At 49.6% G+C, this 18243-nt stretch overlaps 2 protein-coding genes across 2 annotated transcripts in view; one reads left to right on the top strand and one right to left on the bottom strand.

Moving 5' to 3' along the window:
- CLN5 (CLN5 lysosomal BMP synthase) overlaps positions 1 to 18243 on the bottom strand; it is a 105372-nt gene that overhangs the window by 38742 nt on the left and 48387 nt on the right. The window lies entirely within an intron of this gene.
- LOC149319121 (ATP-dependent chromatin remodeler CHD2-like) overlaps positions 1 to 18243 on the top strand; it is a 54338-nt gene that overhangs the window by 3814 nt on the left and 32281 nt on the right. The window contains exons 6-7 of the mRNA XM_089507971.1: positions 92 to 217; positions 773 to 907. Coding sequence (XP_089364097.1) covers positions 92 to 217; positions 773 to 907 — 261 coding nt within the window. The remainder of the gene's footprint in view (positions 1 to 91; positions 218 to 772; positions 908 to 18243) is intronic.

Raw genomic sequence — 18243 nt, 5'->3', positions numbered from 1 at the left:
CACCTTCCAACTCTTGCTTGCCTTGCTCTGGCAGGGGACTTTTTAACAAAAACATATGGGATTTTCTTTTCTTTTTGTGTCCCATCTAAAGATCCTGCCAGTTCAGACAGACAAAACGCCACAGGAGAAGCATCTCCAAGCCCAGCTTGACTACCTCGTGAATTTCGTGAAGGAAAAAGAGCAGGAAAAGGAGTGCTTGAAACAGCAAATCTCACAGGTGCCACAAGATCTCTTTGCAAATTTAAGGAAGGGTGAATTAAGTGGGGTAAGCCTATATTCAAAAAATTGAAACAGAAGAGCTGACAGCCTTTGAAAACAATTGGAAACCAAACACATGCAGGAATGTGGATTAAATCCAAAGGCACCGGGAATCCAAAAGCCATGTTTTATTTGGCGTTCAATAAAATCGGTGCCAACTGGACCCCCGAAGGTGCCCTAGTAGAAAAGGCCCTCTCTCACTTCCTCCCACCATAAACAGCGCCTTAAGCAGCGACTTCACGAGCAGGTCCATTTGAGCCAGCCAAATGGAGTCTTGCATAGTCCCCCCAGCCAGTCTCCTCCATGGGCCAGCCAGCTCTTTCACGAGGGGTATTGTTCTTGACAAGAAGGAGGAGAGCGAGAAAGCTACAGAAAGGGACGACATGAAAAAAAAGAAACAAAAGAGGGGAAAGAGAAGGTAGAGCCAGCACGACCCGGCTATTTTAGTTTTAAACTAGGACTCCCAAAGATTCCCTTTGTCTCCTTTCCTCCATCTTTTCTTCCCTTTTTCTAGCAGGATGGACAGGAGAAGAGGATTGCAAAAACAGAGCAGAAGAAAGAGAAGAAAGAAGAGAAAGAAGTTTTTGCAATCAGTCCAGAAAAGAAGGATGAGAAGGAGACGGAAAAAACCAAGGACAAGACAGAGAAGGTATAGCAAGTATAGCATGCCTGTTTAAATATTAAATTAGGACCCTAGCGATCAGGGTTCAGTTCCCTGATCAAACATCAAAAAACCACTGGGTGACCTAGGGCAGATCAGACACTCTCAGCCTCATAGGATTGCAAGGTCAAAGGTCAGCTTCAGAGGTCAGGGGTCAAGGGTCAAAGGTCAGGGGTCAGGACCAGGGGTCAAAGGTCAGGGGTCAGGGTCAAAGGTCAGCTTCAGAGGTCAAAAGGTCAAGGGTCAGGGCCAGGGGGTCAAAGGTCAGGGGTCAAGGCCAAAGGTCAGCTTCAGAGGTCAGAGGTCAAGGGTCAAAGGTCAGGGGTCAAGGGTCAAGGTCAAGGGTCAGGGGTCAAGGGTCAGGGGTCGGGGGTCTGGGGTCAAGGGCCAAGGGCCATGGGCCAAGAGTCAAGGGTTAGGGTTAGGATTAGGGTTAGGGTTAGGGTTAGGGTTAGGGTTAGATTGATCTACTTGCAGGATCCCGTTCGTGTCCTTAATGCTCCCCGTCCCTTGGAAGAATTCTCGCAACAAAGCTAAGGATGCTGTCATTTTCCTCCCAGGCACCGCACTCGTCTGAGTACCTACCACCAGTTTCGATATGACCTTTACCAGTCTATTATTCAGGACTTTGGCCAAAATCCTGTAGTCCACATTAGTGAGGGTGATGGGACGCCAGTTTTCTGGAAGCGTGGCATCTCCCGCCTTGGGCAGGAAAATAAGGAGACCAGTATAAAAACCGTCTCCCAAGTTCTCTGTCTCCAGAGCGGTGTTAAAAACTCCTGCCAAAATGGTACTCATGGTCTCTTTAAACCTTTTGTAGAAGCTATAATTGAGACCATCGGGGCCAGGGGCCGACTTGACCCTCCCTTCCGTAATCACTCTCTTGACCTCCTCCGGTGTGATGGGTCTACAAAACTCTTCCTTCTACTCTTCCGTCAAGAGGCCCTGATGGCTATCCCCGTTCACCCTTTTCAAGAAGTTATCTATCGTCTCAGCCTCAATGTTTTCTCCCTCGTACAATTCTCCATACAGCTGTCCCATCAGCGAAAGCATCTCCCTAGTATTGCTTACGGTCTGACCGTCTTTCTTATTCTGGAGGCTAGTCATTTCCTCACTTCTAATCTTTCCTATCCTGTCTTTTTCCCATTCTCCTTTCTCCAAAACCGGTCCTTTTGTCCTATTCCTCTGCCTTTCTACCCTGATCTTCCTCTGTTGTTTGTGATAGTCTCTAATCTTCATCTTGGCTTGATCCAGCTTTTGCTGATCATAAGGAAACCCCTTACTAATCCTATAATGGATCTTCAAAAAGAGATAAAGTGCTTCTTGGTAATCTTTTAGCTCTTGTTTATAATAGCCCTTCAGTAACTGCACACACCGTTCTTTCATGGCTCTCTTGAGCTCTTCCCACCACGAAACTGGGACAAAGTCTCCTTTTCCTTTTAACAATTGCAGAAGAGCGATTTTCTTTTCCAGCTCTAGGACACATCTTTCGTCCTCCATCATTCGGGGTGAGATCCTCCAAAGAGGCCTCCCCTTCTCTACTTTGGTTCCCATCCGGAATCCTATCCTAAGCATCCCATGATCAGACCATGGAGTCAGAATTACTTTGGTACTTTCCGGAATCCAACATTTTTCTGCCCAAATCCGGTCTAAACGACTTGCAAAACGGGGGTGGCAGGGTCAGGGCCAGGGCCAGGGTCAGGGGTCAGGGGGCAAGGGTCAGGGTCAGGGTCAGGGGTCAGGGCCAGGGGTCAAGGGTCAGGGCCAGGGGTCAAAGGTCAGCTTCAGAGGTCAAAAGGTCAAGGGTCAGGGCCAGGGGTCAAAGGTCAGCTTCAGAAGTCAAAAGGTCAAGGGTCAGGGTCAGGGGTCAAAGGTCAGGGGTCAAGGTCAAAGGTCAGTTTCAGAGGTCAGCGGTCAAGGGTCAAAGGTCAGGGGTCAGAACCAGGGGTCAAAGGTCAGGGTCAAAGGTCAGCATCAGAGGTCTAAAGGTCAAGGGTCAGGGCCAGGGGGTCAAAGGTCAGGGGTCAAGGTCAAAGGTCAGCTTCAGAGGTCAGAGTTCAAGGTTCAAAGGTCAGGGGTCAAGGGTCAAGGTCAAGGACCAGGGGTCAAATGTCAGGGGTCAGGGGTCGGGGGTCTGGGGTCAAGGGCCAAGGGCCATGGGCCAAGAGTCAAGGGTTAGGGTTAGGATTAGGGTTAGGGATAGGGTTAGGGTTAGGGTTAGATTGATCTACTTGTAGGATCCCGTTCGTGTCCTTAATGGTCCCCGTCCCTTGGAAGAATTCTCGCAACAAAGCTAAGGATGCTGTCATTTTCCTCCCAGGCACCGCACTCGTCTGAGTACCTACCACCAGTTTCGATATGACCTTTACCAGTCTATTATTCAGGACTTTGGCCAAAATCCTGTAGTCCACATTAGTGAGGGTGATGGGACGCCAGTTTTCTGGAAGCGTGGCATCTCCCGCCTTGGGCAGGAAAATAAGGAGACCAGTATAAAAACCGTCTCCCAAGTTCTCTGTCTCCAGAGCGGTGTTAAAAACTCCTGCCAAAATGGTACTCATGGTCTCTTTAAACCTTTTGTAGAAGGTATAATTGAGACCGTCGGGGCCAGGGGCCGACTTGACCCTCCCTTCCGTAATCACTCTCTTGACCTCCTCCGGTGTGATGGGTCTACAAAACTCTTCCTTCTACTCTTCCGTCAAGAGGCCCTGATGGCTATCCCCGTTCACCCTTTTCAAGAAGTTATCTATCGTCTCAGCCTCAATGTTTTCTCCCTCGTACAATTCTCCATACAGCTGTCCCATCAGCGAAAGCATCTCCCTAGTATTGCTTACGGTCTGACCGTCTTTCTTATTCTGGAGGCTAGTCATTTCCTCACTTCTAATCTTTCCTATCCTGTCTTTTTCCCATTCTCCTTTCTCCAAAACCGGTCCTTTTGTCCTATTCCTCTGCCTTTCTACCCTGATCTTCCTCTGTTGTTTGTGATAGTCTCTAATCTTCATCTTGGCTTGATCCAGCTTTTGCTGATCATAAGGAAACCCCTTACTAATCCTATAATGGATCTTCAAAAAGAGATAAAGTGCTTCTTGGTAATCTTTTAGCTCTTGTTTATAATAGCCCTTCAGTAACTGCACACACCGTTCTTTCATGGCTCTCTTGAGCTCTTCCCACCACGAAACTGGGACAAAGTCTCCTTTTCCTTTTAACAATTGCAGAAGAGCGATTTTCTTTTCCAGCTCTAGGACACATCTTTCGTCCTCCATCATTCGGGGTGAGATCCTCCAAAGAGGCCTCCCCTTCTCTACTTTGGTTCCCATCCGGAATCCTATCCTAAGCATCCCATGATCAGACCATGGAGTCAGAATTACTTTGGTACTTTCCGGAATCCAACATTTTTCTGCCCAAATCCGGTCTAAACGACTTGCAAAACGGGGGTGGCAGGGTCAGGGCCAGGGCCAGGGTCAGGGGTCAGGGGGCAAGGGTCAGGGTCAGGGTCAGGGGTCAGGGCCAGGGGTCAAGGGTCAGGGCCAGGGGTCAAAGGTCAGCTTCAGAGGTCAAAAGGTCAAGGGTCAGGGCCAGGGGTCAAAGGTCAGCTTCAGAAGTCAAAAGGTCAAGGGTCAGGGTCAGGGGTCAAAGGTCAGGGGTCAAGGTCAAAGGTCAGTTTCCGAGGTCAGCGGTCAAGGGTCAAAGGTCAGGGGTCAGAACCAGGGGGGTCAAAGGTCAGGGTCAAAGGTCAGCATCAGAGGTCTAAAGGTCAAGGGTCAGGGCCAGGGGGTCAAAGGTCAGGGGTCAAGGTCAAAGGTCAGCTTCAGAGGTCAGAGTTCAAGGTTCAAAGGTCAGGGGTCAAGGGTCAAGGTCAAGGACCAGGGGTCAAATGTCAGGGGTCAGGGGTCGGGGGTCTGGGGTCAAGGGCCAAGGGCCATGGGCCAAGAGTCAAGGGTTAGGGTTAGGATTAGGGTTAGGGTTAGGGTTAGGGTTAGGGTTAGATTGATCTACTTGTAGGATCCCGTTCGTGTCCTTAATGGTCCCCGTCCCTTGGAAGAATTCTCGCAACAAAGCTAAGGATGCTGTCATTTTCCTCCCAGGCACCGCACTCGTCTGAGTACCTACCACCAGTTTCGATATGACCTTTACCAGTCTATTATTCAGGACTTTGGCCAAAATCCTGTAGTCCACATTAGTGAGGGTGATGGGACGCCAGTTTTCTGGAAGCGTGGCATCTCCCGCCTTGGGCAGGAAAATAAGGAGACCAGTATAAAAACCGTCTCCCAAGTTCTCTGTCTCCAGAGCGGTGTTAAAAACTCCTGCCAAAATGGTACTCATGGTCTCTTTAAACCTTTTGTAGAAGGTATAATTGAGACCGTCGGGGCCAGGGGCCGACTTGACCCTCCCTTCCGTAATCACTCTCTTGACCTCCTCCGGTGTGATGGGTCTACAAAACTCTTCCTTCTACTCTTCCGTCAAGAGGCCCTGATGGCTATCCCCGTTCACCCTTTTCAAGAAGTTATCTATCGTCTCAGCCTCAATGTTTTCTCCCTCGTACAATTCTCCATACAGCTGTCCCATCAGCGAAAGCATCTCCCTAGTATTGCTTACGGTCTGACCGTCTTTCTTATTCTGGAGGCTAGTCATTTCCTCACTTCTAATCTTTCCTATCCTGTCTTTTTCCCATTCTCCTTTCTCCAAAACCGGTCCTTTTGTCCTATTCCTCTGCCTTTCTACCCTGATCTTCCTCTGTTGTTTGTGATAGTCTCTAATCTTCATCTTGGCTTGATCCAGCTTTTGCTGATCATAAGGAAACCCCTTACTAATCCTATAATGGATCTTCAAAAAGAGATAAAGTGCTTCTTGGTAATCTTTTAGCTCTTGTTTATAATAGCCCTTCAGTAACTGCACACACCGTTCTTTCATGGCTCTCTTGAGCTCTTCTCACCACGAAACTGGGACAAAGTCTTCTTTTCCTTTTAACAATTGCAGAAGAGCGATTTTCTTTTCCAGCTCTAGGACACATCTTTCGTCCTCCATCATTTGGGGTGAGATCCTCCAAAGAGGCCTCCCCTTCTCTACTTTGGTTCCCATCCGGAATCCTATCCTAAGCATCCCATGATCAGACCATGGAGTCAGAATTACTTTGGTACTTTCCGGAATCCAACATTTTTCTGCCCAAATCCGGTCTAAACGACTTGCAAAACGGGGGTGGCAGGGTCAGGGCCAGGGCCAGGGTCAGGGGTCAGGGGGCAAGGGTCAGGGTCAGGGTCAGGGTCAGGGCCAGGGGTCAAGGGTCAGGGGTTAGGGTCAAAGGTCAGCTTCAGAGGTGAAAAGGTCAAGGGTCAGGACCAGGGGTCAAAGGTCAGGGGTCAAGGTCAAAGGTCAGCTTCAGAGGCCAGAGGTCAAGGGTCAAAGGTCAGGGGTCAAGGGTCAAGGTCAAGGGTCAGGGGTCAGGTGTCTGGGGTCAAGGGCCAAGGGCCATGGGCCAAGAGTCAAGGGTTAGGGTTAGGATTAGGGTTAGGGTTAGGGTTAGGGTTAGGGTTAGATTGATCTACTTGCAGGATCCCGTTCGTGTCCTTAATGCTCCCCGTCCCTTGGAAGAATTCTCGCAACAAAGCTAAGGATGCTGTCATTTTCCTCCCAGGCACCGCACTCGTCTGAGTACCTACCACCAGTTTCGATATGACCTTTACCAGTCTATTATTCAGGACTTTGGCCAAAATCCTGTAGTCCACATTAGTGAGGGTGATGGGACACCAGTTTTCTGGAAGCGTGGCATCTCCCGCCTTGGGCAGGAAAATAGGGAGACCAGTATAAAAACCGTCTCCCAAGTTCTCTGTCTCCAGAGCGGTGTTAAAAACTCCTGCCAAAATGGTACTCATGGTCTCTTTAAACCTTTTGTAGAAGGTATAATTGAGACCATCGGGGCCAGGGGCCGACTTGACCCTCCCTTCCGTAATCACTCTCTTGACCTCCTCCGGTGTGATGGGTCTACAAAACTCTTCCTTCTACTCTTCCGTCAAGAGGCCCTGATGGCTATCCCTGTTCACCCTTTTCAAGAAGTTATCTATCGTCTCAGCCTCAATGTTTTCTCCCTCGTACAATTCTCCATACAGCTGTCCCATCAGCGAAAGCATCTCCCTAGTATTGCTTACGGTCTGACCGTCTTTCTTATTCTGGAGGCTAGTCATTTCCTCACTTCTAATCTTTCCTATCCTGTCTTTTTCCCATTCTCCTTTCTCCAAAACCGGTCCTTTTGTCCTATTCCTCTGCCTTTCTACCCTGATCTTCCTCTGTTGTTTGTGATAGTCTCTAATCTTCATCTTGGCTTGATCCAGCTTTTGCTGATCATAAGGAAACCCCTTACTAATCCTATAATGGATCTTCAAAAAGAGATAAAGTGCTTCTTGGTAATCTTTTAGCTCTTGTTTATAATAGCCCTTCAGTAACTGCACACACCGTTCTTTCATGGCTCTCTTGAGCTCTTCTCACCACGAAACTGGGACAAAGTCTTCTTTTCCTTTTAACAATTGCAGAAGAGCGATTTTCTTTTCCAGCTCTAGGACACATCTTTCGTCCTCCATCATTTGGGGTGAGATCCTCCAAAGAGGCCTCCCCTTCTCTACTTTGGTTCCCATCCGGAATCCTATCCTAAGCATCCCATGATCAGACCATGGAGTCAGAATTACTTTGGTACTTTCCGGAATCCAACATTTTTCTGCCCAAATCCGGTCTAAACGACTTGCAAAACGGGGGTGGCAGGGTCAGGGCCAGGGCCAGGGTCAGGGGTCAGGGGGCAAGGGTCAGGGTCAGGGTCAGGGGTCAGGGCCAGGGGTCAAGGGTCAGGGCCAGGGGTCAAAGGTCAGCTTCAGAGGTCAAAAGGTCAAGGGTCAGGGGCAGGGGTCAAAGGTCAGCTTCAGAGGTCAAAAGGTCAGGGGTCAGGGGTCAGGGGTCAAAGGTCAGGGGTCAAGTTCAAAGGTCAGTTTCAGAGGTCAGCGGTCAAGGGTCAAAGGTCAGGGGTCAGGGCCAGGGGTCAAAGGTCAGCATCAGAGGTCTAAAGGTCAAGGGTCAGGGCCAGGGGTCAAAGGTCAGGGGTCAAGGTCAAAGGTCAGCTTCAGAGGTCAGAGGTCAAGGGTCAAAGGTCAGGGGTCAAGGGTCAAGGTCAAGGGTCAGGGATCAAGGGTCAGGGTCTGGGGTCGGGGGTCTGGGGTCAAGGGCCAAGGGCCATGGGCCAAGAGTCAAGGGTTAGGGTTAGGATTAGGGTTAGGGTTAGGGTTAGGGTTAGGGTTAGATTGATCTACTTGCAGGATCCCGTTCGTGTCCTTAATGCTCCCCGTCCCTTGGAAGAATTCTCGCAACAAAGCTAAGGATGCTGTCATTTTCCTCCCAGGCACCGCACTCGTCTGAGTACCTACCACCAGTTTCGATATGACCTTTACCAGTCTATTATTCAGGACTTTGGCCAAAATCCTGTAGTCCACATTAGTGAGGGTGATGGGACGCCAGTTTTCTGGAAGCGTGGCATCTCCCGCCTTGGGCAGGAAAATAGGGAGACCAGTATAAAAACCGTCTCCCAAGTTCTCTGTCTCCAGAGCGGTGTTAAAAACTCCTGCCAAAATGGTACTCATGGTCTCTTTAAACCTTTTGTAGAAGCTATAATTGAGACCATCGGGGCCAGGGGCCGACTTGACCCTCCCTTCCGTAATCACTCTCTTGACCTCCTCCGGTGTGATGGGTCTACAAAACTCTTCCTTCTACTCTTCCGTCAAGAGGCCCTGATGGCTATCCCCATTCACCCTTTTCAAGAAGTTATCTATCGTCTCAGCCTCAATGTTTTCTCCCTCGTACAATTCTCCATACAGCTGTCCCATCAGCGAAAGCATCTCCCTAGTATTGCTTACGGTCTGACCGTCTTTCTTATTCTGGAGGCTAGTCATTTCCTCACTTCTAATCTTTCCTATCCTGTCTTTTTCCCATTCTCCTTTCTCCAAAACCGGTCCTTTTGTCCTATTCCTCTGCCTTTCTACCCTGATCTTCCTCTGTTGTTTGTGATAGTCTCTAATCTTCATCTTGGCTTGATCCAGCTTTTGCTGATCATAAGGAAACCCCTTACTAATCCTATAATGGATCTTCAAAAAGAGATAAAGTGCTTCTTGGTAATCTTTTAGCTCTTGTTTATAATAGCCCTTCAGTAACTGCACACACCGTTCTTTCATGGCTCTCTTGAGCTCTTCTCACCACGAAACTGGGACAAAGTCTCCTTTTCCTTTTAACAATTGCAGAAGAGCGATTTTCTTTTCCAGCTCTAGGACACATCTTTCGTCCTCCATCATTTGGGGTGAGATCCTCCAAAGAGGCCTCCCCTTCTCTACTTTGGTTCCCATCCGGAATCCTATCCTAAGCATCCCATGATCAGACCATGGAGTCAGAATTACTTTGGTACTTTCCGGAATCCAACATTTTTCTGCCCAAATCCGGTCTAAACGACTTGCAAAACGGGGGTGGCAGGGTCAGGGCCAGGGCCAGGGTCAGGGGTCAGGGGGCAAGGGTCAGGGTCAGGGTCAGGGGTCAGGGCCAGGGGTCAAGGGTCAGGGCCAGGGGTCAAAGGTCAGCTTCAGAGGTCAAAAGGTCAAGGGTCAGGGGCAGGGGTCAAAGGTCAGCTTCAGAGGTCAAAAGGTCAGGGGTCAGGGTCAGGGGTCAAAGGTCAGGGGTCAAGGTCAAAGGTCAGTTTCAGAGGTCAGCGGTCAAGGGTCAAAGGTCAGGGGTCAGGGCCAGGGGTCAAAGGTCAGCATCAGAGGTCTAAAGGTCAAGGGTCAGGGCCAGGGGTCAAAGGTCAGGGGTCAAGGTCAAAGGTCAGCTTCAGAGGTCAGAGGTCAAGGTTCAAAGGTCAGGGGTCAAGGGTCAAGGTCAAGGGTCAGGGATCAAGGGTCAAGGGTCAGGGGTTAGGGTCAAAGGTCAGCTTCAGAGGTCAAAAGGCAAGGGTCTGGGCCAGGGGTCAAAGGTCAGGGGTCAAGGTCAAAGGTCAGCTTCAGAGGTCAGGGGTCAAGGGTCAAAGGTCAGGGGTCAGGACCAGGGGTCAAATGTCAGGGGTCAGGGGTCGGGGGTCTGGGGTCAAGGGCCAAGGGCCATGGGCCAAGAGTCAAGGGTTAGGGTTAGGATTAGGGTTAGGGTTAGGGTTAGGGTTAGGGTTAGATTGATCTACTTGCAGGATCCCGTTCGTGTCCTTAATGCTCCCCGTCCCTTGGAAGAATTCTCGCAACAAAGCTAAGGATGCTGTCATTTTCCTCCCAGGCACCGCACTCGTCTGAGTACCTACCACCAGTTTCGATATGACCTTTACCAGTCTATTATTCAGGACTTTGGCCAAAATCCTGTAGTCCACATTAGTGAGGGTGATGGGACGCCAGTTTTCTGGAAGCGTGGCATCTCCCGCCTTGGGCAGGAAAATAAGGAGACCAGTATAAAAACCGTCTCCCAAGTTCTCTGTCTCCAGAGCGGTGTTAAAAACTCCTGCCAAAATGGTACTCATGGTCTCTTTAAACCTTTTGTAGAAGCTATAATTGAGACCATCGGGGCCAGGGGCCGACTTGACCCTCCCTTCCGTAATCACTCTCTTGACCTCCTCCGGTGTGATGGGTCTACAAAACTCTTCCTTCTACTCTTCCGTCAAGAGGCCCTGATGGCTATCCCCGTTCACCCTTTTCAAGAAGTTATCTATCGTCTCAGCCTCAATGTTTTCTCCCTCGTACAATTCTCCATACAGCTGTCCCATCAGCGAAAGCATCTCCCTAGTATTGCTTACGGTCTGACCGTCTTTCTTATTCTGGAGGCTAGTCATTTCCTCACTTCTAATCTTTCCTATCCTGTCTTTTTCCCATTCTCCTTTCTCCAAAACCGGTCCTTTTGTCCTATTCCTCTGCCTTTCTACCCTGATCTTCCTCTGTTGTTTGTGATAGTCTCTAATCTTCATCTTGGCTTGATCCAGCTTTTGCTGATCATAAGGAAACCCCTTACTAATCCTATAATGGATCTTCAAAAAGAGATAAAGTGCTTCTTGGTAATCTTTTAGCTCTTGTTTATAATAGCCCTTCAGTAACTGCACACACCGTTCTTTCATGGCTCTCTTGAGCTCTTCCCACCACGAAACTGGGACAAAGTCTCCTTTTCCTTTTAACAATTGCAGAAGAGCGATTTTCTTTTCCAGCTCTAGGACACATCTTTCGTCCTCCATCATTCGGGGTGAGATCCTCCAAAGAGGCCTCCCCTTCTCTACTTTGGTTCCCATCCGGAATCCTATCCTAAGCATCCCATGATCAGACCATGGAGTCAGAATTACTTTGGTACTTTCCGGAATCCAACATTTTTCTGCCCAAATCCGGTCTAAACGACTTGCAAAACGGGGGTGGCAGGGTCAGGGCCAGGGCCAGGGTCAGGGGTCAGGGGGCAAGGGTCAGGGTCAGGGTCAGGGGTCAGGGCCAGGGGTCAAGGGTCAGGGCCAGGGGTCAAAGGTCAGCTTCAGAGGTCAAAAGGTCAAGGGTCAGGGCCAGGGGTCAAAGGTCAGCTTCAGAAGTCAAAAGGTCAAGGGTCAGGGTCAGGGGTCAAAGGTCAGGGGTCAAGGTCAAAGGTCAGTTTCAGAGGTCAGCGGTCAAGGGTCAAAGCTCAGGGGTCAGAACCAGGGGTCAAAGGTCAGGGTCAAAGGTCAGCATCAGAGGTCTAAAGGTCAAGGGTCAGGGCCAGGGGTCAAAGGTCAGGGGTCAAGGTCAAAGGTCAGCTTCAGAGGTCAGAGTTCAAGGTTCAAAGGTCAGGGGTCAAGGGTCAAGGTCAAGGACCAGGGGTCAAATGTCAGGGGTCAGGGGTCGGGGGTCTGGGGTCAAGGGCCAAGGGCCATGGGCCGAGAGTCAAGGGTTAGGGTTAGGATTAGGGTTAGGGTTAGGGTTAGGGTTAGGGTTAGATTGATCTACTTGTAGGATCCCGTTCGTGTCCTTAATGCTCCCCGTCCCTTGGAAGAATTCTCGCAACAAAGCTAAGGATGCTGTCATTTTCCTCCCAGGCACCGCACTCGTCTGAGTACCTACCACCAGTTTCGATATGACCTTTACCAGTCTATTATTCAGGACTTTGGCCAAAATCCTGTAGTCCACATTAGTGAGGGTGATGGGACGCCAGTTTTCTGGAAGCGTGGCATCTCCCGCCTTGGGCAGGAAAATAAGGAGACCAGTATAAAAACCGTCTCCCAAGTTCTCTGTCTCCAGAGCGGTGTTAAAAGCTCCTGCCAAAATGGTACTCATGGTCTCTTTAAACCTTTTGTAGAAGCTATAATTGAGACCGTCGGGGCCAGGGGCCGACTTGACCCTCCCTTCCGTAATCACTCTCTTGACCTCCTCCGGTGTGATGGGTCTACAAAACTCTTCCTTCTACTCTTCCGTCAAGAGGCCCTGATGGCTATCCCCGTTCACCCTTTTCAAGAAGTTATCTATCGTCTCAGCCTCAATGTTTTCTCCCTCGTACAATTCTCCATACAGCTGTCCCATCAGCGAAAGCATCTCCCTAGTATTGCTTACGGTCTGACCGTCTTTCTTATTCTGGAGGCTAGTCATTTCGTCACTTCTAATCTTTCCTATCCTGTCTTTTTCCCATTCTCCTTTCTCCAAAACCGGTCCTTTTGTCCTATTCCTCTGCCTTTCTACCCTGATCTTCCTCTGTTGTTTGTGATAGTCTCTAATCTTCATCTTGGCTTGATCCAGCTTTTGCTGATCATAAGGAAACCCCTTACTAATCCTATAATGGATCTTCAAAAAGAGATAAAGTGCTTCTTGGTAATCTTTTAGCTCTTGTTTATAATAGCCCTTCAGTAACTGCACACACCGTTCTTTCATGGCTCTCTTGAGCTCTTCCCACCACGAAACTGGGACAAAGTCTCCTTTTCCTTTTAACAATTGCAGAAGAGCGATTTTCTTTTCCAGCTCTAGGACACATCTTTCGTTCTCCATCATTCGGGGTGAGATCCTCCAAAGAGGCCTCCCCTTCTCTACTTTGGTTCCCATCCGGAATCCTATCCTAAGCATCCCATGATCAGACCATGGAGTCAGAATTACTTTGGTACTTTCCGGAATCCAATATTTTTCTGCCCAAATCCGGTCTAAACGACTTGCAAAACGGGGGTGGCAGGGTCAGGGCCAGGGCCAGGGTCAGGGGGCAAGGGTCAGGGTCAGGGTCAGGGGTCAGGGCCAGGGGTCAAGGGTCAGGGGTTAGGGTCAAAGGTCAGCTTCAGAGGTCAAAAGGCAAGGGTCTGGGCCAGGGGTCAAAGGTCAGGGGTCAAGGTCAAAGGTCAGCTTCAGAGGTCAGGGGTCAAGGGTCAAAGGTCAGGGGTCAGGACCAGGGGTCAAATGTCAGGGGTCAGGGGTCGGGGGTCTGGGGTCAAGGGCCATGGGCCAAGAGTCAAGGGTTAGGGTTAGGATTAGGGTTAGGGTTAGGGTTAGGGTTAGGGTTAGATTGATCTACTTGCAGGATCCCGTTCGTGTCCTTAATGCTCCCCGTCCCTTGGAAGAATTCTCGCAACAAAGCTAAGGATGCTGTCATTTTCCTCCCAGGCACCGCACTCGTCTGAGTACCTACCACCAGTTTCGATATGACCTTTACCAGTCTATTATTCAGGACTTTGGCCAAAATCCTGTAGTCCACATTAGTGAGGGTGATGGGACGCCAGTTTTCTGGAAGCGTGGCATCTCCCGCCTTGGGCAGGAAAATAAGGAGACCAGTATAAAAACCGTCTCCCAAGTTCTCTGTCTCCAGAGCGGTGTTAAAAGCTCCTGCCAAAATGGTACTCATGGTCTCTTTAAACCTTTTGTAGAAGCTATAATTGAGACCGTCGGGGCCAGGGGCCGACTTGACCCTCCCTTCCGTAATCACTCTCTTGACCTCCTCCGGTGTGATGGGTCTACAAAACTCTTCCTTCTACTCTTCCGTCAAGAGGCCCTGATGGCTATCCCTGTTCACCCTTTTCAAGAAGTTATCTATCGTCTCAGCCTCAATGTTTTCTCCCTCGTACAATTCTCCATACAGCTGTCCCATCAGCGAAAGCATCTCCCTAGTATTGCTTACGGTCTGACCGTCTTTCTTATTCTGGAGGCTAGTCATTTCCTCACTTCTAATCTTTCCTATCCTGTCTTTTTCCCATTCTCCTTTCTCCAAAACCGGTCCTTTTGTCCTATTCCTCTGCCTTTCTACCCTGATCTTCCTCTGTTGTTTGTGATAGTCTCTAATCTTCATCTTGGCTTGATCCAGCTTTTGCTGATCATAAGGAAACCCCTTACTAATCCTATAATGGATCTTCAAAAAGAGATAAAGTGCTTCTTGGTAATCTTTTAGCTCTTGTTTATAATAGCCCTTCAGTAACTGCACACACCGTTCTTTCATGGCTCTCTTGAGCTCTTCCCACCACGAAACTGGGACAAAGTCTCCTTTTCCTTTTAACAATTGCAGAAGAGCGATTTTCTTTTCCAGCTCTAGGACACATCTTTCGTCCTCCATCATTCGGGGTGAGATCCTCCAAAGAGGCCTCTCCTTCTCTACTTTGGTTCCCATCCGGAATCCTATCCTAAGCATCCCATGATCAGACCATGGAGTCAGAATTACTTTGGTACTTTCCGGAATCCAACATTTTTCTGCCCAAATCCGGTCTAAACGACTTGCAAAACGGGGGTGGCAGGGTCAGGGCCAGGGCCAGGGCCAGGGGTCAGGGGGCAAGGGTCAGGGTCAGGGTCAGGGGTCAGGGCCAGGGGTCAAGGGTCAGGGCCAGGGGTCAAAGGTCAGCTTCAGAGGTCAAAAGGTCAAGGGTCAGGGCCAGGGGTCAAAGGTCAGCTTCAGAGGTCAAAAGGTCAGGGGTCAGGGTCAGGGGTCAAAGGTCAGGGGTCAAGGTCAAAGGTCAGTTTCAGAGGTCAGCGGTCAAGGGTCAAAGGTCAGGGGTCAGGGCCAGGGGTCAAAGGTCAGGGGTCAGGGTCAAAGGTCAGCATCAGAGGTCTAAAGGTCAAAGGTCAGGGCCAGGGGTCAAAGGTCAGGGGTCAAGGTCAAAGGTCAGCTTCAGAGGTCAGAGGTCAAGGTTCAAAGGTCAGGGGTCAAGGGTCAAGGTCAAGGGTCAGGGATCAAGGGTCAGGGTCTGGGGTCTGGGGTCAAGGGCCAAGGGCCATGGGCCAAGAGTCAAGGGTTAGGGTTAGGATTAGGGTTAGGGTTAGGGTTAGGGTTAGGGTTAGATTGATCTACTTGCAGGATCCCGTTCGTGTCCTTAATGCTCCCCGTCCCTTGGAAGAATTCTCGCAACAAAGCTAAGGATGCTGTCATTTTCCTCCCAGGCACCGCACTCGTCTGAGTACCTACCACCAGTTTCGATATGACCTTTACCAGTCTATTATTCAGGACTTTGGCCAAAATCCTGTAGTCCACATTAGTGAGGGTGATGGGACGCCAGTTTTCTGGAAGCGTGGCATCTCCCGCCTTGGGCAGGAAAATAAGGAGACCAGTATAAAAACCGTCTCCCAAGTTCTCTGTCTCCAGAGCGGTGTTAAAAACTCCTGCCAAAATGGTACTCATGGTCTCTTTAAACCTTTTGTAGAAGCTATAATTGAGACCGTCGGGGCCAGGGGCCGACTTGACCCTCCCTTCCGTAATCACTCTCTTGACCTCCTCCGGTGTGATGGGTCTACAAAACTCTTCCTTCTACTCTTCCGTCAAGAGGCCCTGATGGCTATCCCTGTTCACCCTTTTCAAGAAGTTATCTATCGTCTCAGCCTCAATGTTTTCTCCCTCGTACAATTCTCCATACAGCTGTCCCATCAGCGAAAGCATCTCCCTAGTATTGCTTACGGTCTGACCGTCTTTCTTATTCTGGAGGCTAGTCATTTCCTCACTTCTAATCTTTCCTATCCTGTCTTTTTCCCATTCTCCTTTCTCCAAAACCGGTCCTTTTGTCCTATTCCTCTGCCTTTCTACCCTGATCTTCCTCTGTTGTTTGTGATAGTCTCTAATCTTCATCTTGGCTTGATCCAGCTTTTGCTGATCATAAGGAAACCCCTTACTAATCCTATAATGGATCTTCAAAAAGAGATAAAGTGCTTCTTGGTAATCTTTTAGCTCTTGTTTATAATAGCCCTTCAGTAACTGCACACACCGTTCTTTCATGGCTCTCTTGAGCTCTTCCCACCACGAAACTGGGACAAAGTCTCCTTTTCCTTTTAACAATTGCAGAAGAGCGATTTTCTTTTCCAGCTCTAGGACACATCTTTCGTCCTCCATCATTCGGGGTGAGATCCTCCAAAGAGGCCTCCCCTTCTCTACTTTGGTTCCCATCCGGAATCCTATCCTAAGCATCCCATGATCAGACCATGGAGTCAGAATTACTTTGGTACTTTCCGGAATCCAATATTTTTCTGCCCAAATCCGGTCTAAACGACTTGCAAAACGGGGGTGGCAGGGTCAGGGCCAGGGCCAGGGTCAGGGGGCAAGGGTCAGGGTCAGGGTCAGGGGTCAGGGCCAGGGGTCAAGGTTCAGGGGTTAGGGTCAAAGGTCAGCTTCAGAGGTCAAAAGGCAAGGGTCTGGGCCAGGGGTCAAAGGTCAGGGGTCAAGGTCAAAGGTCAGCTTCAGAGGTCAGGGGTCAAGGGTCAAAGGTCAGGGGTCAGGACCAGGGGTCAAATGTCAGGGGTCAGGGGTCGGGGGTCTGGGGTCAAGGGCCAAGGGCCATGGGCCAAGAGTCAAGGGTTAGGGTTAGGGTTAGGGTTAGGGTTAGGGTTAGGGTTAGATTGATCTACTTGCAGGATCCCGTTCGTGTCCTTAATGCTCCCCGTCCCTTGGAAGAATTCTCGCAACAAAGCTAAGGATGCTGTCATTTTCCTCCCAGGCACCGCACTCGTCTGAGTACCTACCACCAGTTTCGCTATGACCTTTACCAGTCTATTATTCAGGACTTTGGCCAAAATCCTGTAGTCCACATTAGTGAGGGTGATGGGACGCCAGTTTTCTGGAAGCGTGGCATCTCCCGCCTTGGGCAGGAAAATAAGGAGACCAGTATAAAAACCGTCTCCCAAGTTCTCTGTCTCCAGAGCGGTGTTAAAAGCTCCTGCCAAAATGGTACTCATGGTCTCTTTAAACCTTTTGTAGAAGCTATAATTGAGACCGTCGGGGCCAGGGGCCGACTTGACCCTCCCTTCCGTAATCACTCTCTTGACCTCCTCCGGTGTGATGGGTCTACAAAACTCTTCCTTCTACTCTTCCGTCAAGAGGCCCTGATGGCTATCCCTGTTCACCCTTTTCAAGAAGTTATCTATCGTCTCAGCCTCAATGTTTTCTCCCTCGTACAATTCTCCATACAGCTGTCCCATCAGCGAAAGCATCTCCCTAGTATTGCTTACGGTCTGACCGTCTTTCTTATTCTGGAGGCTAGTCATTTCCTCACTTCTAATCTTTCCTATCCTGTCTTTTTCCCATTCTCCTTTCTCCAAAACCGGTCCTTTTGTCCTATTCCTCTGCCTTTCTACCCTGATCTTCCTCTGTTGTTTGTGATAGTCTCTAATCTTCATCTTGGCTTGATCCAGCTTTTGCTGATCATAAGGAAACCCCTTACTAATCCTATAATGGATCTTCAAAAAGAGATAAAGTGCTTCTTGGTAATCTTTTAGCTCTTGTTTATAATAGCCCTTCAGTAACTGCACACACCGTTCTTTCATGGCTCTCTTGAGCTCTTCCCACCACGAAACTGGGACAAAGTCTCCTTTTCCTTTTAACAATTGCAGAAGAGCGATTTTCTTTTCCAGCTCTAGGACACATCTTTCGTCCTCCATCATTTGGGGTGAGATCCTCCAAAGAGGCCTCCCCTTCTCTACTTTGGTTCCCATCCGGAATCCTATCCTAAGCATCCCATGATCAGACCATGGAGTCAGAATTACTTTGGTACTTTCCGGAATCCAACATTTTTCTGCCCAAATCCGGTCTAAACGACTTGCAAAACGGGGGTGGCAGGGTCAGGGCCAGGGCCAGGGTCAGGGGTCAGGGGGCAAGGGTCAGGGTCAGGGTCAAAGGTCAGCTTCAGAGGTCAAAAGGTCAAGGGTCTGTGCCAGGGGTCAAAGGTCAGGGGTCAAGGTCAAAGGTCAGCTTCATAGGTCAGGGGTCAAGGGTCAAAGGTCAGGGGTCAGGACCAGGGGGCAAAGGTCAGGGGTCAGGGTCAAAGGTCAGCTTCAGAGGTAAAAAGGTCAAGGGCCAGGGGTCAAAGGTCAGGGGTCAAGGTCAAAGGTCAGCTTCAGAGGTCAGAGGTCAAGGGTCAAAGGTCAGGGGTCAAGGGTCAGGGTCAGGGG

Source organism: Sceloporus occidentalis, unplaced genomic scaffold (assembly GCF_023333645.1).
Source record: "Sceloporus occidentalis isolate IW3139 unplaced genomic scaffold, rSceOcc1.0.p SCAF_2, whole genome shotgun sequence".
NCBI classification, from domain to species: Eukaryota; Metazoa; Chordata; class Lepidosauria; order Squamata; family Phrynosomatidae; genus Sceloporus; species Sceloporus occidentalis.
This window is presented reverse-complemented; position numbering and strand designations above follow the sequence as displayed.